General features: G+C 47.0%; 1 protein-coding gene across 1 annotated transcript in view; it reads left to right on the top strand.

Annotated features, from left to right (window-relative positions):
• UNC13C (unc-13 homolog C) overlaps positions 1–27,934 on the top strand; it is a 1,212,529-nt gene that overhangs the window by 1,004,179 nt on the left and 180,416 nt on the right. Inside the window, exon 28 of the mRNA XM_077263773.1 lies at positions 12,261–12,384. Within this exon, the coding sequence (XP_077119888.1) occupies positions 12,261–12,384 (124 nt within the window). The remainder of the gene's footprint in view (positions 1–12,260; positions 12,385–27,934) is intronic.

The following is a 27,934-nucleotide window of genomic DNA, read 5'->3' on the forward strand; positions in this document are numbered from 1 at the left end:
ACTAAAGACACGTTCCGATAATACACTGGCCGCAGGGCAAGACAGCACCTCCAATGCATACTGGCTTAGCTCTGGCCATGTATCCAGCTTTGAGACCCAAAACTTGAAAGGGGAAGAGCCGTCTGGGAGTACAGCAAGAGGGCAAGACATGTAGTCTGTCACCATCTGACGGAACCGTTGCCTCCTGCTGACTGGAGCCGTCTGTGATGGTGTAGACTTTTGTGGGGGGCACACAAAACTGTGCCACAGTTGGGCCATACTGGTCTTGCCTTGGGCAGAGGCACTGCTTCTGCTCCCTCTTTGTGCAGAGCCTCCACCACTGCCTGGACGCACTGAGCTGCTTTGGAATGCACTAGCAGCACTTCTCTCAGTTGGAATGGAGAAGATGATGGAACTGACCAGTGTGTCTTGGTACTCCCGCATTTTTCGCTCCCGGTTCAACGGTGTGATGAGGCTTTCTACGTTGTCCCGGTAGCGAGGATCGAGGAGGGTGAACACCCAGTAATCAGACATGTTGAGAATGTGGTCGATGCGGCGGTCGTTTCTCAGGCACTGCAGCATGTAATCCACCATGTGCTGCAGACTGCCAACTGCCCAAGAAACGCTGTCCCCAGCTGGAGGCGTGATCTCTGCCCGCTCGTCATCACCCCACCCTCGCTGTACACACTGAGTACTGGACAATTGTGTAACTCCCTCCTCTGGACGGATGTCTTCCTCCTCCATTGACTCCTCCTCATCCTCCTCACAAACTGTCCCCTGCCTACGCGTTTGTGAGGAACCACGTGGCGCTGACTGTCCAGAAGATGATGGAAGTGGTGAATCCTCATCCTCCACCTCTTCCACAACATCATCCCTTAGCGCTTGCAGTGATTTTTCAAGCAGGCAGATAAGGGGGACAGTCATGCTGACTAGTGCATCATCTGCACTCGCCATCCGCGTGGAATAATCGAAGGGACGCAAAACCTGGCAGACATCCTTCATAGTGGCCCACTCTGTGGTTGTGAAGTCTGTACGGCGCTGACTGCGACTTTTGTGCGCCTGATACAGCTGGTACTCCATTACAGCTTGCTGCTGCTCACACAACCGCTCCAACATATGTAACGTGGAATTCCACCTGGTAGGTAGGTCACATATGATGCGATGTTCCGGCAGGCGGTGTCGGCGCTGCAGAGCCGCAATGCGCGCTTTTGCCGTGCTGGAACGCCGCAAGTGAGCACACTCTAGGCGGACCTTGTGCAGCAGTGCATCAAGATCCGGATAGTCCCTCAAAAAACTCTGCACGACCAAATTGAGCACATGTGCCAGACATGGGATGTGAGTGAGGTTGCCGAGGCCCAGGGCTGCCACCAGATTTCGGCCATTATCACACACTACCATGCCTGGCTGGAGATTCGCTGGCTCAAACCACACATCGCTCTCCTGCTTGATGGCATTCCAGAGCTCCTGCGCTGTGTGGCTACGATTCCCCAAAAAAATTAATTTCAAGACGGCCTGTTGACGTTTGGCCACGGCTGTGCTCATGTCGGTCGTAACAGGTACACGTTCATCACGGGTCCATGTGGAGGTGGACTGTGACGGCTCCTGCAGCGATGATTCTGAGGAACTGGTGTAAGAGGAGGAGTCAATGCGTACAGAATGGATTCCTGCAATCCTTGGAGTGGGCAGGACACGTCCTGCGCCACTCGCACGGTCTGTACCCGGCTCAACTACATTAACCCAATGGGCAGTGAGGGAAAGGTATCGCCCCTGTCCATGTTGACTGGTCCACGCATCGGTGGTGAGGTGGACCTTGCTACTGACGGCGTTCAGTAGCGCGTGTTTTATGTGTCCCTCCACATGCTTGTGCAGGGCAGGGACGGCTTGCCTGCTGAAGTAAAAGCGGCTGGGCACACTGTACTGTGGGACTGCCAATGACATCAAGTCACGGAAGCTGTCAGTCTCCACCAGCCTGAATGACAGCATTTCCAGTGACAGAAGTTTGGCAATGCCTGCAGTCAGAGCCTGTGCTCGTGGGTGGTTTGACGAGAAAGGCCGCCTTTTCTCCCATGCCTGTACTACCGATGGCTGTAGACTGGGCTGGGAGTGTGTGGTTGACTGGGAAAGTGGTGCTGCGGGTGGAATTACAGCGGGTCTCTGGACAACAGGGCCAGAGGTTCTTCCACGGCGATCCTGGGAGGAAGCCGAACCAGCTGCGTGTGAGCTAGAGGAAGAGGCAACACGAGCTGAAGAGGTGGTAGCTGCCGCTGTTGGTTGGCCTAGCTCTTCAGTGTGTTTGTCTAACTCCGCCGGGTGCCTGTTGCGCACATGTTTCCACATGTTGGAGGTATTGAGGTTGGCGACTTTTTGACCTCTTTTGATTTTTTGATGACACACCTTGCATCTGACATAGCAAATGTCATCTGCAACTGTGTCAAAAAAGGACCAGGCACTGCAAGTCTTGGGAGCCCCCCTTTTGACTTTTGGAAGAGACATGCTCCTTACGGGTGCCAAAGCGGAGGCTGCAGGATCCGCAGTCTTCCCCCTCCCTCTCCCTCTTTGGACCGTACGGGGAATCTCTTCCTCAGAGCTGCTCCCACCACCTTCCTGTCCCTGACGCCAAGATGGGTCAAGGACCTCGTCATCCACACTACCCTCTGCCCCCAACTGCTCCTCCCGGGTAGTCTCAGCAGCAGAGCACGCACCAGTAAGTGGCACCTGAGTGTCATCATCAGCTGATGCGGCCTGCGATGTGGTGAACGGAGCCACTGGCCCACCCGCCTCTTCAGACTCAGAGAGAAAAAGCTGTTGGGCATCACTGCACCCTGCCTCTTCTTCCATTTCTCCAATGCTGCTTGGCTGGCCCCCTGTTTCCAAGCCAAGAGATTCAGAGAACAGAAGTAGAGACGGCTCCTGTCCTGGGCTCTCTGTCTGCCTGGGCAATTTGGCAGGTGGTGAAGAGACAGATGGCTGCTCTCCAGTGCTCTGTGTCTGAGAGGATGTGGCACTAATGGAAGTTGATGCATTAGCTGCCATCCATCCCACAACGGCTTCAATTTGGTCTTCACGCAGCAGCGGTGTACGGCGCTCGGCGACAAAGCTGCGCATGAACGACTGTTCCCTCGTGAAAGTGGGTGCTGATGAGTCACCGGTGCCCGCAGCGGGCACAGAATCCCCACGTCCCCTCCCTGCTCCGCGCCCACGCCCACGTGCCTTACTCACTGCCTTCTTCATCGTGGTTGACTGATAAAGAAAAGCAGAAAAGTACTAACGGCTTTGTGTGCTTATTCCTGAAAAACTCCTCCTAACAGGTATAAGAAACACTAATTAGCTAAAGTGTGGACTAGACTTTAATATGAGTTAATGTGGCCTACACAAATGTAAAGTGGTGTAACTGGTGTGTTTGGTGAACTTTATTATTTATTTCTTTTTTGGGGGCTGAACTGACAACGGATAGAGCTGCAGTCACACGGAGACCGTGCAGACAGACGTTAACGGCGCTGTAAGGCCCAAAAACCCTCCTCTACTTTATCCTATGTAGTGTTTTTCCACAAATTAGCTGGAGACGGGTGGAAAGACACTAATAGGATTTTTTTAAATTAATTAGCAGCAGACTACAGTACTTGAAAAAAAATTAAAATTGATTTGGCGGTATGACGCAGTTAACAACCCTGAGCTGGAGACAACCAAGCTACGGCTGCTCACAGACTACAGGGCGAGCTGCAGTCACACGGAGACCGTGCAGACAGCCGTAAACGGCGCTGCAAGGCCCAAAAACCCTCCTCTACTTTATCCTATGTAGTGTTTTTCCACAAATTAGCTGGAGACGGGTGGAAAGACACTAATAGGATTTTTTTAAATTAATTAGCAGCAGACTACAGTACTTGAAAAAAAATTAAAATTGAAAAAGGCGGTATGACGCAGTGAACAACCCTGAGCTGGAGACAACCAGGCTATAGCTGCTCACAGACTACAGGGCGAGCTGCAGTCACACGGAGACCGTGCAGACAGCCGTAAACGGCGCTGCAAGGCCCAAAAACCCTCCTCTACTTTATCCTATGTAGTGTTTTTCCACAAATTAGCTGGAGACGGGTGGAAAGACACTAATAGGATTTTTTTAAATTAATTAACAGCAGACTACAGTACTTGAAAAAAAATTAAAATTGATTTGGCGGTATGACGCAGTGAACAACCCTGAGCTGGAGACAACCAAGCTACGGCTGCTCACAGACTACAGGGCGAGCTGCAGTCACACGGAGACCGTGCAGACAGCCGTAAACGGCGCTGCAAGGCCCAAAAACCCTCCTCTACTTTATCCTATGTAGTGTTTTTCCACAAATTAGATGGAGACGGGTGGAAAGACACTAATAGGAATTATTTGAAAAAATGTGCAGCAGCCTGCACTACTTCAAAAAAAAAAAAAAAAAAGGACAGTATGAGGCAATGAACCACCCTCCCTGAACTGAATACAACCAGCTATGGATGGCCTATGTGGCTGCACTCAGACTAGAGAGTGGGCTGCACTCACACACACACACACAGAGAGACCTTGCAGATCGCTGTGAAAACAGCGCTACAAGGCAAAAGCAAGGTGAATAGTAGGTGAACACAGCGGTTGCTAAATTAGCCTTTGGAAAGCACAAAGAAGCAAATCGCTATCTCTAAACTGTCCCTCAGTCAGCAAACAGCGTCCTGTCACTAACTGAATTCACAGCAGAGTGATCGCAAAATGGCGCCAGCGACTTTTAAACTGCATCATGACATCATTTCAGCAGCCAATCACAGCCTTGCCAGTACTTTCATGCCCTCCATGCTAAACAGGATGTGCCCACACTTGGAATCTTTCTCATTGGCTGAATTTCTGAATTTTGAATCATGGAACTTCCGATTCCGGTATCCGATACGCGCCAAGTATCGGAATCCCGGTATCGGAATTCCGATACCGCTAGTATCGGCCGATACCCGATACTTGCGGTATCGGAATGCTCAACACTAGTCACCTCCCAAAAAATAAAAATGGAAAAAAACAGTCATACAGTCTTATGTCTGACAATTAAACAAAAATAACAGTTTGCTCTGCATAACACAAACCATCATATAGATCCAGGGAGGGAAAAATAAAAATATGAAAAAATACGCTGCTCAACATTGAAATTGCAACACCAAGAAAGAAAAGCTGTGGAGTTATGGAAATCACAGGGTCGTTAGACATGCTAATGATATGCAATTAATGAAGAATGGAGACAAAATGTTCAAAACATCTCGATTTATTCAGAAGCAAGAATTAGCGACATGCACAGAAATACAGGCATTTACATGTCATGGCTGCTATCAACGAGGTTATTAATGGTTGTCTGGGGAATGTTCTGCCATGCTGATTGCACATGCGCATGCAAATAATCAAGATCCGCTGCTGGAAACTCCCTAGATGTGCTTGATGGGAGACAAGTTCATGTTGGAGGCAATGATAGCACATTTAGGCCATGCAGGCTGCTCACAGCAGTACAAGCAACATGCAGCCTGGCATTGTTTTATTGAAAAAATGCCCCTGAAAAACTTTGCAGAAATGGCCATACCATTGGTTCCATCACCAAACTAATGTAATGCTGAACTATAAAGGCAATGGAATGAAGAATAGAGGTGTCCAGGTACCATACACCCCACATTATGTCACCCAACCCAATGTCTCCAGGTAAATCTCTGGCTATCATTAGAACCAAGATAAAGGCAGGACTGAATGCTGAAGGGGATAGACCACCATTCCAGCCATCTTGTTCTGAACTATGATAGCCATTAAGAGAAGAAGCATGAGGTCAATAGAACACTGATGAGGTCAATAGGACACTTGCATCTAGATATCTGGCTCACATCCCAAAGACATGAAAAAGTCTTCTGATGGTGTGGGGTGGCATAATGTGCAGACAAACCCTGCTAGTCTTAATTCCCGGTACATTATCAGCTCGGTTCAACAATGATTTAGTCATGGAACCAGTGGTATAGCCATTTCTCCAGTGTCCCAGGAGCCGTTTTCAACATGACACATCATTAGTGTTATTAACAAGCATGGCATGAATCTCCAAGGAAACTTTTGAACTGCATCGTTATCCTTGAAAGGGAAGCCTTCTACTTTATGCCAGTGAGTGAGAGAGGGGAGAAGAACAGGCACGGGCTATAGCATGGAGTGAAGAAATCGTTCATGCTCCACATCATGGTACACCCACTGAGCTCTGAACTTACAGCTTCATAATTGGTCATGTCAGAGAAACCAGATCTAGAAAATAGTAGATGCATTATAAAAGTCAGCCAAATAAATTCTGTAACGTAAACCTCTTTGGGTACACAGACACATATCCTATATATTAACCCCTTTCTGTCATTGGATGTACTATTCCGTCCACGTGGAGTGGGCCCTACTTCCCAAGGACGGAATAGTACATCCAGCGCGATCGGCTGCGCTCACGGGGGGAGCGTGGCCGATCGCGGCTGACATCCTATCGCAGCTGACATCCGGCGCTATGTGCCAGGAGTGGTCATGGACCGCCCCCGGCACATTAACCCCTGGCACACCACGATCAAACATGATCGCGGTGTGCCGGCAGTATAGGGAAGCATCGCGCAGGGAGGGGGCTCCCTGTGGGCTTCCCTGAGACCCCCGCAGCAACACGATGTGATCGCATTGCTCCGAGGGTCTCCTACCTCCTTCCTCGCTGCAGGTCCCGGATCCAAGATGGCCGCGGCATCCGGGTCCTGCAGGGAGGTGGCTTATCGAGTGCCTGCTCAGAGCAGGCGCTGGTAAGCCTGCAGTGCTCTTAGTCAGATCGGTGATCTGACAGAGTGCTGTGCAAACTGTCAGATCATCGAACTGTGATGTCCCCCCCTGGAACAAAGTAAAAAGTTTAAAAAAAAATTTCCACATGTGTAAAAAAAAAAAAATTTCCTAAATAAAGAAAAAAAAAAAAATATTATTCCCATAAATACATTTCTTTATCTATATATAAAAAAACAAACAATAAAAGTACACATATTTAGTATCGCCGTGTCCGTAACGACCCAACCTATAAAACTGTCCCACTAGTTAACCCCTTCAGTAAACACCGTAAGAAAAAAAAAAAAAACGAGGCAAAAAACAACGCTTTATCATACCGCCGAATAAAAAGTGGAATAAAACGCGATCAAAAAGACAGATATAAATAACCATGGTACCGCTGAAAGCGTCATTTTGTCCCGCAAAAAAAGAGCTGCCATACAGCATCATCAGCAAAAAAATAAAAAGTTATAGTCCTCAGAATAAAGCGATGCCAAAATAATTATTTTTTCTATAAAATAGTTTTTATCGTATAAAAGCGCCAAAACATAAAAAAATGATATAAATGAGGTATCTCTGTAATCGTACTGACCCGAAGAATAAAACTGCTTTATCAATTTTACCAAACGTGGAACGGTATAAACGCCTCCCCAAAAGAATTTCATGAATAGCTGGTTTTTGGTCATTCTGCCTCACAAAAATCGGAATAAAAAGCGATCAAAAATGTCACGTGCCCAAAAATGTTACCAATAAAAACGTCAACTCGTCCCGCAAAAAACAAGACCTCACATGACTCTGTGGTCTCAAATATGGAAAAATTATAGCTCTCAAAATGTGGTAACGCAAAAAATATTTTTTGCAATAAAAAGCGTCTTTCAGTGTGTGACGGCTGCCAATCATAAAAATCCGCTAAAAAACCCACTATAAAAGTAAATCAAACCCCCCTTCATCACCCCCTTAGTTAGGGAAAAAAAAAAAAAAAAAACGTATTTATTTCCATTTTCCCATTAGGGTTAGGGTTAGGGCTAGGGTTAGGGTTGGGGCTAGGGTTGGGGCTAGGGTTAGGATTAGGGTTAGGGCTAGGGTTAGGGTTGGGGCTAGGGTTAAGGCTACAGTTAGGGTTGGGGCTAAAGTTAGGGTTGGGGCTAAAGTTAGGGTTAGGGTTTGGATTACATTTACGGTTGGGAATAGGGTTGGGATTAGGGTTAGGGGTGTGTCTGGGTTAGAGATGTGGTTAGGGTTACCGTTGGGATTAGGGTTAGGGGTGTGTTTGCATTAGGGTTTCAGTTATAATTGGGGGGTTTCCACTGTTTAGGCACATCAGGGGCTCTCCAAACGCGACATGGCGTCCGATCTCAACTCCAGCCAATTCTGCTTTGAAAAAGTAAAACAGTGCTCCTTCCCTTCCGAGCTCTCCCGTGTGCCCACACAGGGGTTTACCCCAACATATGGGGTATCAGCATACTCAGGACAAATTGGACAACAACTTTTGGGGTCCAATTTCTCCTGTTACCCTTGGGAAAATACAAAACTGGGGGCTAAAAAATAATTTTTGTGGGAAAAAAAAGGATTTTTTATTTTCACGGCTCTGCGTTATAAACTGTAGTGAAACACTTGGGGGCTCAAAGTTCTCACAACACATCTAGATAAGTTCCTTGGGGGGGTCTAGTTTCCAATATGGGGTCACTTGTGGGGGTTTCTACTGTTTAGGTACATTAGGGGCTCTGCAAATGCAATGTGACGCCTGCAGACCAATCCATCTATAGTGAGTACGGAAAGTATTCATACCCCTTTAAATTTTTCACTCTTTGTTTCATTGCAGCCATTTGGTAAATTTAAAAGAGGTAATTTTTTTTTTCATTAATGTACACTCTGCACCACATCTTGACTGAAAAAAAACAGAAATGTATTAATTTTTGCAAATTTATTAAAAAAGAAAAACTGAAATATCACATGGTCATAAGTATTCAGACCCTTTGCTCAGTATTGAGTAGAAGCACCCTTTTGAGCTAGTACAGCCATAAGTCTTCTTGGGAATGATGTAGCAAGTTTTTCACACCTGGATTGAGGATCCTCTGCCATGCTTCCTTGCAGATCCTCTCCAGTTCCATCAGGTTGGATGGTGAATGTTGGTGAACAGCCATTTTCAGGTCTCTCCAGAGTTGCTCAATTGGGTTTAGGTCAGGACTCTGGCTGGGACAGTCAAGAATGGTCACAGAGTTGTTCTGAAGCCACTCCTTTGTTATTTCAGCTGAAGGTGAACCTTCAGCCAAGCCTGAGGTCCAGAGCACTCTGGAAGAGGTTTTCATCCAGGCTATCTCTGTACTTGGCCACATTCATCTTTCTTTCAATGACAACCAGTCATCCTGTCCCTTAAGCTGAAAAACACCCCTATAGCATGATGCTGCCACCACCATGTTTCACTGTTGGGATTCTATTGGGCAGGTGATGAGCAGTGCCTGGTTTTCTCCACACAAACTGCTTAGTATTATCACCAAAAAGGTCTATCTTCGTCTCATCAGACCAGAGAATCTTATTTCTCATAGTCTGGGAGTCCTTCTTGTGTTTTTAGCAAACTCTATGTGGGCTTTCATATGTCTGGCACTGAAGAGAGGCATCCGTCAGGTTACTCTGCCATAAAGGCCCGACTGGTGGAGGGCTGCAGTGATAGTTGACTTTGTAGAACTTTCTCCAGTCTCCCTACTGCATCTCTGGAGCTCATCCACAGTGATCTTGATGTTCTTCTTTAACTCTCTCACCAAGGCTCTTCTCCCACGATTGCTCAGTTTGGCTGGATGGCCAGGTCTAGGAAGACTACTGGTGTTCCAAACTTCTTCCATTTAAGGATTATGGAGGCCAATGTGCTCTTAGGAACCTTGAGTACTGCAGCAATTCTGTTGTAACCTTGGCCAGATCTGTGCCTTGCCAAAATTCTGTCTCTGAGCTCCTTGGCCAGTTCCTTTGACGTCATGATTCTCATTTGGTCTGACATGCACTGTGAGCTGTGAGGTCTTATATAGACAGGTGTGTGCCACTCCAAATCAAGTCATATCAGTTTAATCAAACACAGCTGGACTCCAATGAAGGAGTAGAACCATCTCAAGGAGGATCACAAGGAAATGGACAGCATGTGACTTAAATATGAGTGTCTGAGCAAAGGGTCTGAATACTTATGACCATGTGAAATTTCAGTTTTTCTTTTTTATTAAATTTGCAAAAATTTCTACATTTCTGTTTTTTTTTCAGTCAAGATGGGGTGCAGAGTGTACATTAATGAGAAAAAAATGAACTTTTTTGAATGTTTCCAAATGGCTGCAATGAAACAAAGAGTGAAAAATGTAAAGGGGTCTGAATATTTTCCGTACCCACTGTAAGTCTGCATTCCAAATGATGCTCCTTCCCTTCCGAGCTCTGTCATGCGCTCAAACGGTGGTTCCCCCCACATACCAGGTATCAGCGTACTCAGGATAAATTAGACAACAATATTTAGGGTCCAATTCCTCCTGTTACCCTTGGAAAAATACAAAACTGGGGGCTAAAAAATAATTTTTGTGGAAAATTTTTTTTTTTTCAATTTGCACGGCTCTGCGTTATAAACTGTAGTGAAACATTTGGGGGTTCAAAGCTCTCACAACACATCTACATGAGTTCCTTAGGGGGTCTACTTTCCAAAATGGTGTCACTTGTGGGGGGTTTCTACTGTTTAGGTACATTAGGGGCTCTGCAAACGCAATGTGATGCCTGCAGACCAATCCATCTAAGTCTGCATTCCAAATGGCGCTCCTTCCCTTCCGAGCCCTCCCATGCGCCCAAACGGTGGTTCCCCCCCACATATGGGTTATCAGCGCACTCAGGACAAATTGGAAAACAACTTTGGGGGTCCAATTTCTCCTGTTACCCTCGGAAAAATACAAAACTGGGGGCTATAAAATAATTTTTGTGGGAAAAAAATTTTGTTTTATTTTTACGGCTCTGCATTATAAACTTCTGTGAAGCCCTTGGTGGGTCAAAGTGCTCAGCACACATCTAGATAAGTTCCTTAGGGGGTCTACTTTCCAAAATTGTGTCACTTGTGGGGGGTTTCAATGTTTAGGCACATCAGTGGCTCTCCAAACGCAACATGGCGTCCCATCTCAATTCCTGTCAATTTTGCATTGAAAAGTCAAACGGCGCACCTTCCCTTCCAAGCTCTCCCATGTGCCCAAACAGTGGTTTATCCCCACATTTGGGGTATCAGCATACTCAGAACAAATTGTACAACAACTTTTGGGGTCCAATTTCTTCTCTTACCCTTGGAAAAATAAAAAATTGGGGGCGAAAAGATAATTTTTGTGAAAAAAAATGATTTTTTATTTTTACAGTTCTGCATCATAAACTTCTGTGAAGCACTTGGTGGGTAAAAGTGCTCACCACACCTCTAGATAAGTTCCTTAGGGGGTCTACTTTCCAAAATGGTGTCACTTGTGGGGGGTTTCAATGTTTAGGCACATCAGTGGCTCTCCAAACGCAACATGGCGTCCCATCTCAATTAATGTCAATTTTGCATTGAAAAGTCAAACGGCGCTCCTTCCCTTCCGAGCTCTGCCATGCGCCCAAACAGTGGTTTACCCCCACATATGGGGTATCGGCGTACTCAGGACAAATTGTACAACAACGTTTGGGGTCCATTTTCTCCTGTTACCCTTGGTAAAATAAAACAAATTGGAGCTGAAGTAAATTTTGTGTGAAAAAAAGTTAAATGTTCATTTTTATTTAAACATTCCAAAAATTCCTGTGAAACACCTGAAGGGTTAATAAACTTCTTGAATGTGGTTTTGAGCACCTTGAGGGGTGCAGTTTTTAGAATGGTGTCACACTTGGGTATTTTCTATCATATAGACCCCTCAAAATGACTTCAAATGAGATGTGGTCCCTAAAAAAAAATGGTGTTGTAAAAATGAGAAATTGCTGGTCAACTTTTAACCCTTATAACTCCCTAACAAAAAAAAATTTTGGTTCCAAAATTGTGCTGATGTAAAGTAGGCATGTGGGAAATGTTACTTATTAAGTATTTTGTGTGACATATCTCTGTGATTTAATTGCATAAAAATTCAAAGTTGGAAAATTGCAACATTTTCAAAATTTTCGCCAAATTTCCGTTTTTTTCACAAATAAATGCAGGTAATATCAAAGAAATTTTACCACTGTCATGAAGTACAATATGTTTCGAGAAAATAATGTCAGAATCACCAGGATCCGTTGAAGCGTTCCAGAGTTATAACCTCATAAAGGGACAGTGGTCAGAATTGTAAAAATTGGCCCGGTCCATAACGTGCAAACCACCCTTGGGGGTAAAGGGGTTAAAATAGTTCAGAAGCTTTTTCAAAGTGGAGCTTTGGCATATTGATACTTCTTGACGATATTCAGTTCCAAATGTGGGTTTTGACCTTTTTTCATTAAAATGCTTTTGAAATTGTTATTCTCTGTAATTTGTTCTTAGATTATCGGTCTCTGCAAAAATTTGTGAGAAGACTGTGCTAAAGCGAGTTTTAAAAGAATTATGGAAACTGGTGCTCAACAAAATCGAGAAGCAGATTGTGCTGCCCCCTCTAACGGATCAGACAGTAAGTAATATGGCTTTTGTACCTTGTTTCCAATAAAAGCAGCTTTTATTGTAACAAAAACCAGCATACCTTAAACAATAAAACAATATTGGAAAGTTCAGCTTGCCCCGGTATTCGATTTCTGTTTTAGTACACAATCAATATGTGGAACCCTAGATATTTAATGTTTTATATCAAATTTCTCTTGCTATTAAACTCTCCAAAATGACTAAAAAAAGTATTAGTATTTCTGCAGTGTGTGAAGGTGAAAAATCCATATTGTTATACTACCTTTAGCATCACTGTGATGAGGAGGAAAACGAGCACACCGTAGGTGCAATCTCAAGCAATTTTAGTTTTATTCTTTCTATATTGATGTTTTTAACAGTTTATGAGAATGTGTTCTATTTTGCCTCAACACATATTGATTATGCCTCCCAATCTTAACCTATTGTGAATATGAACAGTTTTTGATCTAAGTCATTTGTTTTTGCAACTATTTCATTTCTATTTTTTGGGAGATACCATTGTCAATCATTTCTGTCTGAAAAGGAGCTTTGTGCTTTCATGTCTTCATTTTATCCTCCCAAACATTTCTCCCACTTTCAAGTTCTGCCAGTCAGCCAGTACAATGAATAATGGGGTTGTTTAGTTGGGGGCATCTGGACTCTGGACAGGTTGTCTTAATGTTACCCAACAGAATTTAAACATATTTTTATCTAAAATATCTATTTAAGACATAAAAAGCCACAGATACCCTAAGATTTGCAACTATCTATAATTTGCTGCCCTTAAATAAGGAGCGTGTATAACAGATTAGTTTTGAAGAGAGTTGTCCCATCACAGAAAGTAATCTCCCATCAATTCGAAAATGATGGCTTTTCCTTGCGTTATGCTTTATTTGTCTCTGTATTATGACCCCCATTCATCAAAGTGCTTACGCCAGAAAACTGGTGTAAAACACTTTAAAATGTTGCAACATTTTTGCGGTGCTTAAGAGTTTTGTGGCTTTTGGTCTAATGGGCAAAACTTGGGAGTAGTTAGTACATGGTGCTGCTGAGCCACCTGTCAAATGAATCAAAAGAGCAATATATATTACATCAGAAATAATATTCCAGCCTCAAACTGGAGTAACATTTATGGTGAGATGCAAAGAGGTGCATGCTACTTAAAGGATACTGCAAATTCATTAAGTGATGTGCGCCATACTAATACTCAAAAAAATGAGTAAAGAGCGATCAAAAAGTTATATTTAAAAAAAATGGTAGAAATTAAAACGCCAAACCATCCCATGAAATGCAAGCCCTTTTATGGCTCATTTGGCAAAAAAAAAGTTACAGCTCTCAGAAAACGACAATGCAGAAGCAAATGCATTTTTGGAAAATATTGTTTTTAGTGTATTAAAGTAGTAAACCATAAAAAATATAAATCTGGTATCTCTGTAATTGTACTGACCTGAAAAATACAGTACATCTATCTTATCAATTTTACCGCATGGTGAACTGTGAGCACAAAAATAAATGAATTAAAAACAATAATTGAATTGCTGTTTTTTAACTAATTCTGCTTATAGGGAACCTGTAACCTCCAAAAGGTGGGCTAAGCCCACCAGAATCAGGAGCTTATCTACAGCATTCTGTAATGCTGTAGATAAGCCCCTGATGTATCCTGAAAGATGAGAAAAAGAGGTTAGATTATACTCACCCAGGGGCTGTCCCGGTCCGGTTCTGGTCCGATGGGCATCGCGGTCCGGTCCAGGGCCTCCCATCTTCTTACGATGATGTCCTTTTCTTGTATTCACGCTGCGGCTCTGGCGCAGGCGTACTTTGTCTGCCCTGTTGAGGGCAGAGCAAAGTACTGCAGTGGCGCCGGGAAAGGTCAGAGAGGCCCGGAATACAAGAAGACGACGCCATTGTAAGAAGGTGGGAGGCCCCGCACCGCGATGCCCATCGTACCGGGACCGCCCCTGGGTGAATATAATCTAACCTCTTTTTCTCATCTTTCATGATACATCAGGGGCTTATCTACAGCATTACAGAATGCTGTAGATAAGCCCCTGATGCTGATGGGCTTAGCTCACCTTCGATTTTGGGGCTGACAGGTTCCCTTTAATAAAAAGTGATCAAAAAATGTTATTAACCCCAAAATGGTACAGAAAAAAATCTACAACTATTTGTGCTAAAAAAGTAAGCCCTCATGTTCTGTTTGCTCTCAGCTCTCCGAATATGGCAACAAAAATAACTATTTTTTTTATAAAGAAAAGCATTTTTATTGTGATAGTTACAAAGCATAATAAAAAAACTATATAAATCTGGTGTAACTTTAATTCACTTGTATGGCACGGTAAACCAGGCAAAAATGAAAAGAACTATTCTTATACTGCTATCTATTTGTTCATTGTGCCTCCTAAAAATCTGAATAAGGCTCAGCACATATTTATCCTGTGTTCTCTGCTGAGCGCTTACCACTGGGTTTCCATGTACATCCCAAAAACTGTGAATCAAAAAACACTGACGCAACCACTCATTTAAGAGGCAGATGGAGTCACTTTGGACTTTGTTTGATCTCTGTTTCGGCAGTGTCCCATCATTTTAGGTGCCTTTTTAGCACACAAGTATGGACGACCACAGTTCTGTGCACGCCTAAAAAGATGGATGCAATCAGAACAGACACCAAAGGGATTCCAAAGTTTCTCAATTTGTCTCATTATAGTGAGTGGTTTCGAATGTCTGGGATTTTGTCTGAATTGTGCTGTTGTGGACTTTCACGGAAACCCTGACTTAAGTGCTCAGCGTAGAACACAAGTTGACAATGTGATCCCAGCCTTATAGTGAAAGCGATAAAAAAATGTTATGGATCCCAAATTGTTACCAATAAAAACCTTAACTTATTCCTCACAAAACCAGCCCCCATTTAGGTCCATCATTGGTCACTGGAAATAAGAGATCCCACATTAGTGGTAGAACAAAGACTATGGAAAAGCAACATGGCTCCCACCCCTCAAATAATATCCAGTGAAATCTGGGCTCACATATCCAAATGCTCCTCTTTCTGAGCCCCACTGTGCCTAAACCAAAGTAGGCAGTCTCATGTTTGGCATTATTATAGTGGGGAGAGCCCAATTAACAATTTACAGGTTGCTTTGCTCCAGAAGCGCAAGCTAGGGATAATGTACGGGGGTGCTACAATATATGGGATCACTATGCTGTATAGGGGCACAATGTATGCGCGCTAAACTGGCATATTTGCATATTTCCAGGGAAAAAAAAGCATGCCATGTATGTTGCAAAATAGTTGCTGCAGCCGTAGATTAATTAATTGAGAAGTGCAACTTCTACAGTCTGGTAAAAAAAAAAATTATGCTCTTCTGTCATCTCAGGGGCTCCACAAATGTCACCTTCATACTATTTGTCATGACTGCGGCCGCCGCAGCGCCAGCTGAAGCGCCCGCCCTGCCTCTCAATACTTACCGTTCCATTCTGGCGCCTTGGCATCCAGCTGGTCAGGGGTCCCGGCGTGTCTCTACCGCGCTGTCAGTCTCACGGCCAGCGGTGAATCTGCGCTATTTCCCCTGGAGAAGCCGCATTCAGTGTGGCGATACGCGTGGGTGTCTGTCCCACACTCTCTCCCCTCCCAGCGTATTTGGGTTTTTGTTTCTTTCTTTTTCTTGCTATCAGAAAAGGAATGGCAACTCCCCTTTCTATTTCCAATATGGTACTGTGAATAAGCATGGTTTTTCACATGTTTTTTTGACCGTGCCTTAGTTTTGTGCAGCATAATATTGCTATCATCTGATCTATCCTTTTTTGAGCCATATTATACCATTATGCTGTGAGGGGTTGTTTTGTAATGCTTCTGTAATGCTATAGATAAGCCTCCGATGTATCCTGAAAGATGAGAAAAAGAGGTTAGATTATACTCACCCAGGGGCTGTCCCGGTCTGGTTCTGGTCCGATGGACGTCGCGGTCCGGTCCAGGGCCTCCCATCTTCTTACGATGACGTCCTCTTCTTGTATTCATGCTGCTTCTCCGGCGCAGGTGCAGCGCCCCAGAGTCCTGGTCGTTGCAGTACTGTGGTTCCGCCACTATGGGGAGCTATGGTACGTCTGATTGCACTAAAGGAGTTTCTCTGATCAGGTAACACCTCACTACACTTCACACTCCGGCCACCAGGGGGGGTGGTCCTATCTAGTAGGCCACTCCTCACACTCTGGTAAAACTGGGGGTTGGACAGGGAGACATGGAGAAGTAGCTGGGAAGAGCTAGTGAGAGGACCTGTCAGGGATGGGATCCTGGCAGACTCCTCGGAGCAGAACTAACCAGTGCACAACGGGAATATAGTAAAGAGTAATTGGGACCAGAAGGAGTCGTGCTGTTAGACCGAGGCAACATCCTTCTGAGGCGCAAACAGTCGGTGGCCGGAACGCCGAGCAAGTAAGAGACTTTAAGTACTACTGCAAACCACGGCAGGGCAGCCAATTACAGGTTGGCTGTCTCACTTAACACCTAAGCAGACAACGGAGGCAGCTGTGGGAGAGGGGCGACTCTAGGGTCCCGGAAGAACTCCAGGCCTACCCCGTCATACGGGTGCGTCCTACCATATCATCTGGAGGACGGAGAGAACGAACATCAGAGATAGACAGAACCAGTTGTGAGGACTATCCCGGGAGCTCAGCAGGGAAGAACTACAACACCCAGCGCTAGAAGGTAGACACTGATTCCCACCTGTAAAGAGAACTCCTGATGTGTCTTTGGACCGGCCGGTCTCTGACAGCCCTGGTAACAGCGCTCTGGACTGAGGACTCTAAAACCTTCAGTAAAGAGGTAAAGAGACTGTGACCTGGTGTCCTCGTTATTTACCGCGACCTGCACCCCACAACTGCACCGCACCATCACAGCCTCACCACCACCGTCATCCATCATATCTTTCACTGTACGCCCCTCAGCAGGGTCACGGACCGGGTCTAGCCACCGTGACAACCCCAGAGCAGAGACTCAGAGGCCCGGTACCGGGTGCCCCTCGGCCCTGCGGCAGTGGGGGCGCTACAACTTGGCGTCACGAACAGGATCTACTTAAGCCTGAAGAATCAGGTCATGTGTGCCTTGGAACTGTGATTTATTGTGCTTGGACTGTACTTTATTGCAAAGACTGTGCTGTGCCATTTACCGCCAAAATTCGCCATTGCCGCGCACGGAGGGAGGAGCCTTAGCTTCGTGGGCGGAACCAGCCAAAAAAAGCGCGGAACGGAAAGCGCAGTAAGGTGCCAATCCCGGAAGAGGAACTCCGACCTCCAGCAGATTAGTGGGAGGAAGGGACGGCCATGTCCGAGTCGGGAGGAGAGGAGGTGGCGGCCGCAGCCGCGGACGCAGGGGCAGCTCCGGTCTCCGCAGCGAGTGAAGCCGCGGCCCTAATACCACCACCGGTTGCCGCAGAACCCGCTGTTCCCCTCAGCCAGTCGGACACTACCGCTAACACAAAAGCCATAATGCCCTTCTCCATGCCGTACCTGCCCGGACGGCCATGATACTCTGGGGAGTCGCATACATTCACTGACTTTAAAGAAGGGCTCTGCAGCCTGCTCGAGTTCTATCCCCTGACAGAGCCTCAGAAGGTTCATATGATAACCGGCCAACTCTTTGGGGCGGCTCTGAGAGAATTGAAGTCCTGGCCCACCGAGGATAAGGGAACTGCACAACAGATTTTTGCAAAGCTTAAAGCCACCTTCGATACTCGCACTGCTACAGAAATTAAACTGACTTTCTATGGATGCAAACAAAGGCCGCAGGATAGCTTACGGGACTATGCCCTTAATCTCCAAGAGGCGATGCGGGCCATTAAGCAGAGTGACCCCGGCAGCATGCAAGATGAGGATAAACTTCTGAAGGAGCGGTTCATTGAGGGGCTCCTGTGCAGTCACCAGCGGGGCCAATTGCACTTCCTGGCCATGCAAAATCCAGACTTGACTTTTGCGCAATTTAAAGATAAGGCTATCCAGGCATTGCAGGAGCGACAGCCCAGCCGCGCAATACCACCCAGGCGCCCTGCTCTCACATACCACCAGGAGGTGGCATCGGATACCCCAGTTGCCGCGGAGGCCGACGCCCAGAGCTTCGAGGACGACTCCCCTGCAGGACTTCGCCTCCAGATGCAAGAGCTAACCAAGAGCGTTGCTGCCCTAGCCCGGACGGTGCAGTCCCTACAGGAGGCCCCCAAAGAAAAGATCCAGCTAGCCTCCGGACCAGAAGATGTCCCCTGGAAGCGACAGCAGAGGACCCCACCGACCAGAGGCCGGGACAGCGATCGCTTCCATCAGGACGGACGACCCATCTGCCGCCGATGTCACCAGGTGGGCCACCTTGCAAGGTACTGTCCTTTAAAACGAGCAACCCCTGGGGCAAAGGGCCAACCCCCAGGAGTAGGACGGTCAGGCCCGCAGCATTGGAGAACCAAGTATATTGGAGGACGACCAGTTCTCCCTGTAGTGATTGATGGAATCCCCTTGAACGCTTTGCTGGACACCGGTTCTCAGGTGACGACTATACCTTACGTGCTTTATAAACGGTATTGGGAGGACGCTGATATTACTCGTGGCCCTGACGATGATTTCACCATAATAGCCAGTAATGGTCAGCCGTTGCCACAAGTGGGGTATAAGGAGGTCACCATCAAGGTGGGGCGGGTGGAATTGAAAGCTCAAGGGATTGTGATTGTTGATATTGATCGTCGAGAATGTAATCCCATGATGACTCTTGGTACTAATGTTATAGAAAATTGTCTTGCAGAAGTTATTGTTTTGTTGCAACAGGTGGCAGAAACCGCTGGCCACAGTGAGCAACGTGCCCTGCAGAAGGAAATCAGAGCTCTGATGCAGAGACAGCAGGTAGAGCTGACTGGTGGTGAGATTGGTCGTGTCTCTGTGAGTGATTCAAACCCCATCGCGATACCCCCCAGGAGTGAGATGTTAATATGGTGTCGGGCAGCCATAGGCCTCAGGGGTAAGGACTACCAGGCCTTGGTAGAACCCGTATATTCAGACAATAGGCCTACTGTTCTGACAGCCCGGGGGGTGGTCGACGTCCGCCAGGGGAGAGTGCCCGTACGTGTCCTCAATTGTGGGGAGGAAGAGGTTCACCTCACCAAGTATACCACGCTCGCCAAACTGTTCACTGTCAATAATAGCGTGATACAGACACCTGAACCCTTGGTCCCGTCAAACGTGGCGGAGAACAAAGGTTCTGCAGAGCACTCGAAAGACTGGTGTCGGGAATTGCATGTGGGCACTGACTCTACCCCATCCCATCAAAAACAGGGGGCCTACAGGGTGGTACACGAGTACGAGCAGGTATTCAGCAAACACCCCTTAGATTTTGGGCAGGTGAAAGGGATCCAACATCACATCCCCACGGGAGATCACCGACCCATAAAAGAGAGATATCGCCCTGTACCCCCAGCTCATTACCAGTGTGCCAAGGACATGTTGCGGGAAATGAAGGAGGCTGGGGTGGTGAGAGACAGCTGTAGCCCCTGGGCAGCTCCGTTAGCCCTTGTTAAAAAGAAAGATGGTACAATGAGGATGTGTGTTGATTACAGGCAGTTGAATCGCATTACACATAAGGACGCATACCCACTGCCCAGGATAGAGGAGTCTCTGGCTGCCTTAAAATCTGCTAACTACTTCTCTACCTTAGATCTCACCAGTGGGTACTGGCAGGTTCCTGTAGCGGAGGCGGACAAAGAGAAGACTGCCTTCACGACACCAATGGGTCTCTGCGACTTCAACTACATGCCCTTCGGATTGTGCAATGCTCCCGGGACATTCCAGAGGATGATGGAGTGCTGCTTAGGACACATGAACTTTGAAACTGTGCTGCTGTATTTGGATGATGTCATTGTCTTCTCTAAGACCTACGAAGACCATCTGAAGCACCTGGCCGAGGTGTTTGAAGCCCTGTCCAACTTCGGCTTAAAGGTGAAACCGTCCAAGTGTCATCTGCTGAAACCTAAAGTGCAGTACCTGGGCCATGTGGTGAACGCTGAAGGAGTGTCCCCAGACCCCGACAAGGTCACAGTGATCAAGGACTGGCCAAAGCCCAGTGACCTCCACGAAGTCCGGCAGTTCCTCGGGCTGGTAGGCTATTACCGGAGGTTCATTAAGGACTTCACCAAGAAGGCCGCACCCTTGCAAAACCTGTTGGTGGGCCAACCAAAGAAGACCAAGGGGAGGAACACCCCCTTTGATTGGAATGAAGAGCTGGAGGAGTCCTTCACCTGTTTGAAGTCGGCACTGACGGGAGAAGAGGTACTGGCCTACCCCGAATACGACCAACCGTTTGTGCTGTACACAGATGCCAGCAATGTGGGATTAGGAGCCGTGCTGTCTCAGGTCCAGAAAGGAAAAGAAAGGGTGATCGCTTACGCCAGCAGGAAACTCCGTCCCACGGAAAGGAACCCTGACAACTACAGTTCCTTTAAGCTGGAATTCCTTGCCCTTGTCTGGGCAGTGACAGAGAGGTTCAAACACTACCTGGCCTCCGCGAAATTCACCGTCTTCACGGACAACAATCCGCTAACGCATCTGGATACTGCCAAACTCGGGGCCTTGGAACAGCGATGGATGGCCCGGCTGTCCAACTACGATTTCACCATCAAGTACCGGGCAGGACACGAGAATGCCAATGCCGATGCCTTGTCCCGAATGCCCAATTTGCCAGAAGCGGGAGAAGACCCGGAGGCACTTGAAGAGGTGGAGCTGCCTGCATTCCATCGCCCCAAAGCCACTCAGAACTCTCATCATGTGAAGAACAGGCACAAGAACCAACCGGATGCCACGCTGAATCCCCTGCCCCATCACGGGTGGGCGGAAACCCAGGATGGTGACCCCGCGGTCCGTCGGGTGAAAGAGCTCTTGACGCAGGCAGGGTTGCACCCTGGCCCAGATGACCCACAAGAAACCCAACAGCTGTGGAAGGGGAGAAGCAAACTGTTTGTCCATGATGGCAAGTTGTGCAGGAGGAGCGTCGACCCACGTACTCATGAATTGGTGTGGCAGATAGTGGTGCCAAGGCGAGATGCGCCCATGGTTCTGGGAGCCTACCATGATGGGGCCGGACACTTCGGATGGAGGAAGCTAGAAAGGCTACTCCGAGGGAGGTTCTATTGGATTGGCATGAAGAGAACCATTGAGAAGTGGTGTCGGGAGTGTGGTCCATGTAGTCTGCGCAGGAAGGACCGTGACAGTCAACGGGCTCCCCTGCAGCCTATCATCACCAAACGGCCGCTTGAACTGGTCGCGCTGGATCATGTGAAGCTGACACCTAGCCGGTCGGGCTATATCTACGCCCTTACCATCGTGGACCACTACTCCAGGTTTTTGGTGGTTGTACCTGTCAAGGATCTAACGGCCAGGACTGCCGCCAGGGCCTTCCAGCAGCACTTTTGTAGGCCCCATGGCTACCCAGAGAAGGTACTGACTGATCAGGGACCTGCATTCGAAGCGGAAGTGTTCCAAGAATTCTGTCAACTGTACGGGTGTAAGAAGATCAGAACCACTCCGTACCATCCTCAAACCAACGGGATGTGTGAGAAGATGAACCAAGTGGTAATCGATTTATTGAAGACCTTGCCTGTAGAGGAACGGAACCTGTGGCCGATAAAGTTGCCTGACTTGGTGGATATGTACAATCACATCCCAGTAAGTTCCACCAACTGTACTCCAGCGTACCTGATGCGAGGAAGATCTAGTCGGTTACCCGTTGATCTGGACATGGGGGTCCTAGTACCCGAAGATACCTCGCCGGATGCCGATTGGGATGCAGAAAGGCAGCGAAGGTACCGCGAGGTACAGGAGTGTGTAGAAAGAAGTCTCGCCCAGGCTAGGCAGAAACAAGAAAGGGACTACAACCAACACGCTCCTGCGATTCCCCTGTCCCCTGGTGAACAAGTACTTAAACGAAAGAGGAGATTACACAAGCTTGATGACCAATGGGAAGCGGAACCGTATACCATCCTGCCATCCGACTTCGATAACACGAAGATCTGTCTCATCAGCAAGGACAGAGGGGAGACTTCGACAGCGGTATCCAGGGATCACCTTAAGGTCTGCCCCGATAAGTTGAGAGAGAGGGACATGGCCCCAGAAATCTCCCCGCCGGTGGAAAAGGAGAAGATGATCCATACCGTCCTTGGTGACTTTCCCCAGTCCTGGACTCAGATAAATCAAGCCATCGTGGTACCTGTTCTAATGTTTCAACAGCTGGACCCACCAGAAACAATGGTGGTACCAGATCATCCGGTCCCGCAACCTCAACAAGCCTTACCTGAAGATGCCATGCCGACCGTTGAACCGGCAAATCCTCCCTCTGCTATCGGTGAACCTGCTGTACCCACTGTTGATAGCAGCAGCTCTGAGAGCCCCAACCTGCCAGTGCTACCCAGACTCACTAGAAGTGTAGCTAGAAGACCGTGCACTACACCAGCGGTAGCAAGCATAGCGGGCCCTGTTAGGCCAATAGCAACCCCTGCGCTGCGAAGGTCCACACGCAGCACTCAAAATCAAACTCCCCTCCGCTACAAAACTTGGAGGTATTAATAAGGGCTGCTATTCAGTTGAAATTGTTTGTGTGCATATCTTTTGTTACAGGTTTTAAAATGGACAATAGAGTAATGGACGGTGAATTGCTCAAAAACTTTCAAAAAGGGGGACCCATTTGTTTACCCGGGGTTTCCGCTGTTTCAACCACTGAACTGAAAGTCATAAACTGTGCATGACCTAATTTTCGCAACGTTCAAGAGTTCTCACCTCCCATAAAGGGAAGCGCTGTTATGTTTAATTGTTTATGCTATTTCAAAATTTAGTGTGTTCCCTGCTAACATTTATTGTTGTTCTTGTTTTCCCAGTCTCGGAGTACTGGATTTAACCGGGGGGGAGTGCAGTGCCCCAGAGTCCTGGTCGTTGCAGTACTGTGGCTCCGCCACTATGGGGAGCTATGGTACGTCTGATTGCACTAAAGGAGTTTCTCTGATCAGGTAACACCTCACTACACTTCACACTCCGGCCACCAGGGGGGGTGGTCCTATCTAGTAGGCCACTCCTCACACTCTGGTAAAACTGGGGGTTGGACAGGGAGACAGGGAGAAGTAGCTGGGAAGAGCTAGTGAGAGGACCTGTCAGGGATGGGATCCTGGCAGACTCCTCGGAGCAGAACTAACCAGTGCACAACGGGAATACAGTAAAGAGGAATTGGGACCAGAAGGAGTCGTGCTGTTAGACCGAGGCAACATCCTTCTGAGGCGCAAACAGTCGGTGGCCGGAACGCCGAGCAAGTAAGAGACTTTAAGTACTACTGCAAACCACGGCAGGGCAGCCAATTACAGGTTGGCTGTCTCACTTAACACCTAAGCAGACAACGGAGGCAGCTGTGGGAGAGTGGCGACTCTAGGGTCCCGGAAGAACTCCAGGCCTACCCCGTCATACGGGTGCGTCCTACCATATCATCTGGAGGACGGAGAGAACGAACATCAGAGATAGACAGAACCAGTTGTGAGGACTATCCCGGGAGCTCAGCAGGGAAGAACTACAACACCCAGCGCTAGAAGGTAGACACTGATTCCCACCTGTAAAGAGAACTCCTGATGTGTCTTTGGACCGGCCGGTCTCTGACAGCCCTGGTAACAGCGCTCTGGACTGAGGACTCTAAAACCTTCAGTAAAGAGGTAAAGAGACTGTGACCTGGTGTCCTCGTTATTTACCGCGACCTGCACCCCACAACTGCACCGCACCATCACAGCCTCACCACCACCGTCATCCATCATATCTTTCACTGTACGCCCCTCAGCAGGGTCACGGACCGGGTCTAGCCACCGTGACAACCCCAGAGCAGAGACTCAGAGGCCCGGTACCGGGTGCCCCTCGGCCCTGCGGCAGTGGGGGCGCTACACAGGCATACTTTGTCTGCCCTGTTGGGGGCAGAGCAAAGTACTGCATTGCGCAGGCACCAGGAAAGGTCAGCGAAGCCCGGCGCCAGCGCACTGCATTACTTTGCTCTGCCCTCAACAGAGCAGACAAAGTACGCCTGCTCCGGAGCCACAGCCATGAATACAAGAAGAGAACGTCATTGTAAGAAGGTGGGAGGCCCCGGACCGGACCGCGACGCCCATCGTACCGGGACCACCCCTGGGTGAGTATGATCTAACCTCTTTTTCTCATCTTTCATGATACATCAGGGGCTTAACTACAGCATTACAGAATGCTGTAGATAAACCCCTGATGCTGATGGGCTTAGCTCACCTTCGATTTTGGGGGTGACAGGTTTCCTTTAATAAAAAGTGATCAAAAAATGTTATTAACCCCAAAATGGTGCAGAAAAAAATCTACAACTATTTGTGCCAAAAAGTAAGCCCTCATGTTCATGGACTCTGACTGATCTCTGTTTTGGCAGTGTCCCATCATTTTAGGTGCCTTTTTAGCGCACAAGTATGGACAATCACAGTTCTGTCCACGCCTAAAAAGATGAATGCCATCAGAACAGACACCAAAGGGATTCAAAAGTTTCTCAATTTGTCTCATTATAGTGAGTGGTGACTGTTCATGAGATGAACATGTAAAAGTGTCTCAGAGGTGCACGCGGGTGCACTAATATCATTATCCTTACATGTGTGTATGGGACATTGCACCAGTGTGGTCTTTTCCAGCATGTGCTCAGGGTCGGCGGTAAGCCATTAGAATTTCAGTTCTCTGGAGAGGAGATTGTCTGTGTGAATTCAGGCTGACGTCATTAGAATTCTGGCACCTCCGGAGAGGAGTTCGTTGAGTGCATTTGCTGATTGTGTGACCACTTTTTGCTTTTTACCCTGTTAGCGGGCTACGTTCTCCTGTGAGGTTAACAGGGGTCATATCTAGCACCATACCTCCTTTGTTTCTGTGTGCGAGTGACACAGCTCAGTTGCAGAGCATCTCTTCTGTTTCTGTGTCCGAGTAACCCATCTCAGTTGAAGAGTATCTGTTCCATTTCTGTGCATGAGTGACACAGCTAAGTTGCAGAGCATCTGTTCCATTTCTGTGTGTGAGTGACACAGCTCAGTTGTATAGAATCTGTTCCATTTCTGTGTGTGAGTGATACAGCTCAGTTGCAGTGGATCTGTTTTTGTTTCTGCGTGCGAGTTCAATCCATGTGCTGTTCACACTGAGTGGCTTTAACTCAGTATAGGCAAGCAATCGCTCACCTAGTGTTCCGTCATTTGCTTACTAGCAGCAGTTTTCCATCTCTGCACAGTGGACCCTGGGTTGCTATTGCACTTTATTATTCATTTTATTTAGTGCAATCCGCCAATCCTAACAACATGTCAGTGTGTTTCCACGAACCTTATGTCCATTGGGAAAAACACGCTGACGTGTCCGTTTTTTAATGTCAGCACAGGCCACAAAACTTCCTGCATATGTGCATATGCATGACACACATGGATGCCATCTCTGTGACATGCATCAGCATCGGGGAAGAAGTGTTACAGTAAGCTCTGTTTTCCTGTCGCCGGGTGCTAAACATGGCTCTTATCATTCTCCCCTGCTCTGCCAGTGATCAGTGTGAGCAGGGGAGAATGCTGAGAGTTACATTTAAGTGATAAAAGACACTAAGTGATATTAGCATCCTTGATAGGACCTGTGCACAGTATATACCGCATGGGAATAAACATACTAGAAATGGGAGGAAACCAATATGGCTAAATAGAGCTGTAAGGGGCGCAATAAGTGACAAAAAGAAAGCATTTAGAGAATTAAAGGAAGTAGGTAGTGAGGAGGCATTAAATAAATACAGAAAATTAAATAAATTCTGTAAAAAGCAAATCAAGGCAGCAAAAATTGAGACAGAGAGACTCAATGCCAGAGAGAGTAAAAATAATCCCAAAATATTCCTTAACTATGTAAATAGTAAGAAACTAAAAAATGATAGTGTTGGCCCCCTTAAAAATAGTCTGGGTGAAATGGTGGATGAGGATGAGGAAAAAGCCAATATGCTAAATGACTTTTTTTCATCAGTATTTACACAAGAAAAGTCCATGGCAGATAATATGATTAGTGATAACAAAAATTCCCCATTAAATGTCAACTGCTATACCCAGCAGGAAGTACGGCGGCGTCTAAAAATCACTAAAAGTGACAAATCTCCGGGCTCGGATGGGATTACACCCCCGAGTACTGCAGGAACTAAGTACAGTCATTGATAGACCATTATTTTTAATCTTTAAAGACTCCATAATAACAGGGTCTGTACCACAGAACTGGCGTATAGCAAATATGGTGCCAATATTCAAAAAGGGGACAAAAACTGAACTCAGAAATTATAGGCCAGTAAGCTCAACCTCTACTGTGGGTAAAATCCTGGAGGGTTTTCTAAGAGATGCTATGCTGGAGAATCTGAAGATGAATAACCTCATGACCCAATATGAACATGGGTTTACTAGGGACCGTTCCTGTCAGACTAATCTGATCAATTTCTATGAAGAGGTAAGTTTCGGACTGGACCAAGGGAACGCAGTGGACGTAGTGTATATGGACTTTTCAAAAGCTTTTGATACGGTGCAACACAAAAGGTTGATACATAAAATGAGAATAATGGGGATAGGGGAAAATATGTGTAAGTGGGTTAAGAGCTGGCTCAGGGATAGGAAACAAAGGGTGGTTATTAGGGTTGAGCGAAACGGATCGGACATTTTCAAAAGTCGCCGACTTTCAGCAAAGTCGGGTTTCATGAAACCCGACCCGATCCCACTGTGGGATCGGCCATGTGGTCGGCGATCTTTGCGCCAAAGTCGCATTTCATATGACGCTTTCCCCGCCATTTTTTCAGCCAATGAAGGAGTGTGGGCAGCGTGATGATGACATAGGTTTCGGCTTGCTTTGTGCGGCATCACAGGGAGTAAAACTGCCATCTTAACGTTTGGGATATAGCGATTTGCACAGTGAAACACAAACTTTGCAGGGACGGGGAGAGAGAGAGAGAGAGAGAGGGACAAAAAAAAAAAAATATCACCATTGACCTGCATTGGGTTTCGTGTTTCGGTTGGCCCCCGACTTTTCACAATAATCGGCCGATTTCACACGATCCGACTTTCAAGACAGTCGGGTTTCACGAGACCCAACTCGATCCTAAAAAAGCAAAAGTCGCTCAACCCTAGTGGTTATTAATGGAGCACACTCAGACTGGGTCGCGGTTAGCAGTGTGGTACCACAGGGGTCAGTATTGGGCCCTCTTCTTTTTAACATATTTATTAATGACCTTGTAGGGGGCATACAGAGCAGAATTTCAATATTTGCAGATGACACTAAACTCTGCAGGGTAATCCATACAGAGGAGGACGATTTTATATTACAGGATGATTTGTATAAACTAGAAGCTTGGGCTGATAAATGGCAAATGAGCTTTAATGGGGATAAATATAAGGTCATGCACTTGGGTAGAAGTAATAAGATGTATAACTTTGTGCTTTATTCTAAAACTCTGAGCAAAACCGTCAATGAAAAAGACCTGGGAGTATGGGTGGATGACAAACTCACATTTAGTGGCCAGTGTCAGG

The sequence above is a fragment of the Ranitomeya variabilis genome, chromosome 5 (genome assembly GCF_051348905.1).
Source record: "Ranitomeya variabilis isolate aRanVar5 chromosome 5, aRanVar5.hap1, whole genome shotgun sequence".
Classification (NCBI taxonomy): Eukaryota; Metazoa; Chordata; class Amphibia; order Anura; family Dendrobatidae; genus Ranitomeya; species Ranitomeya variabilis.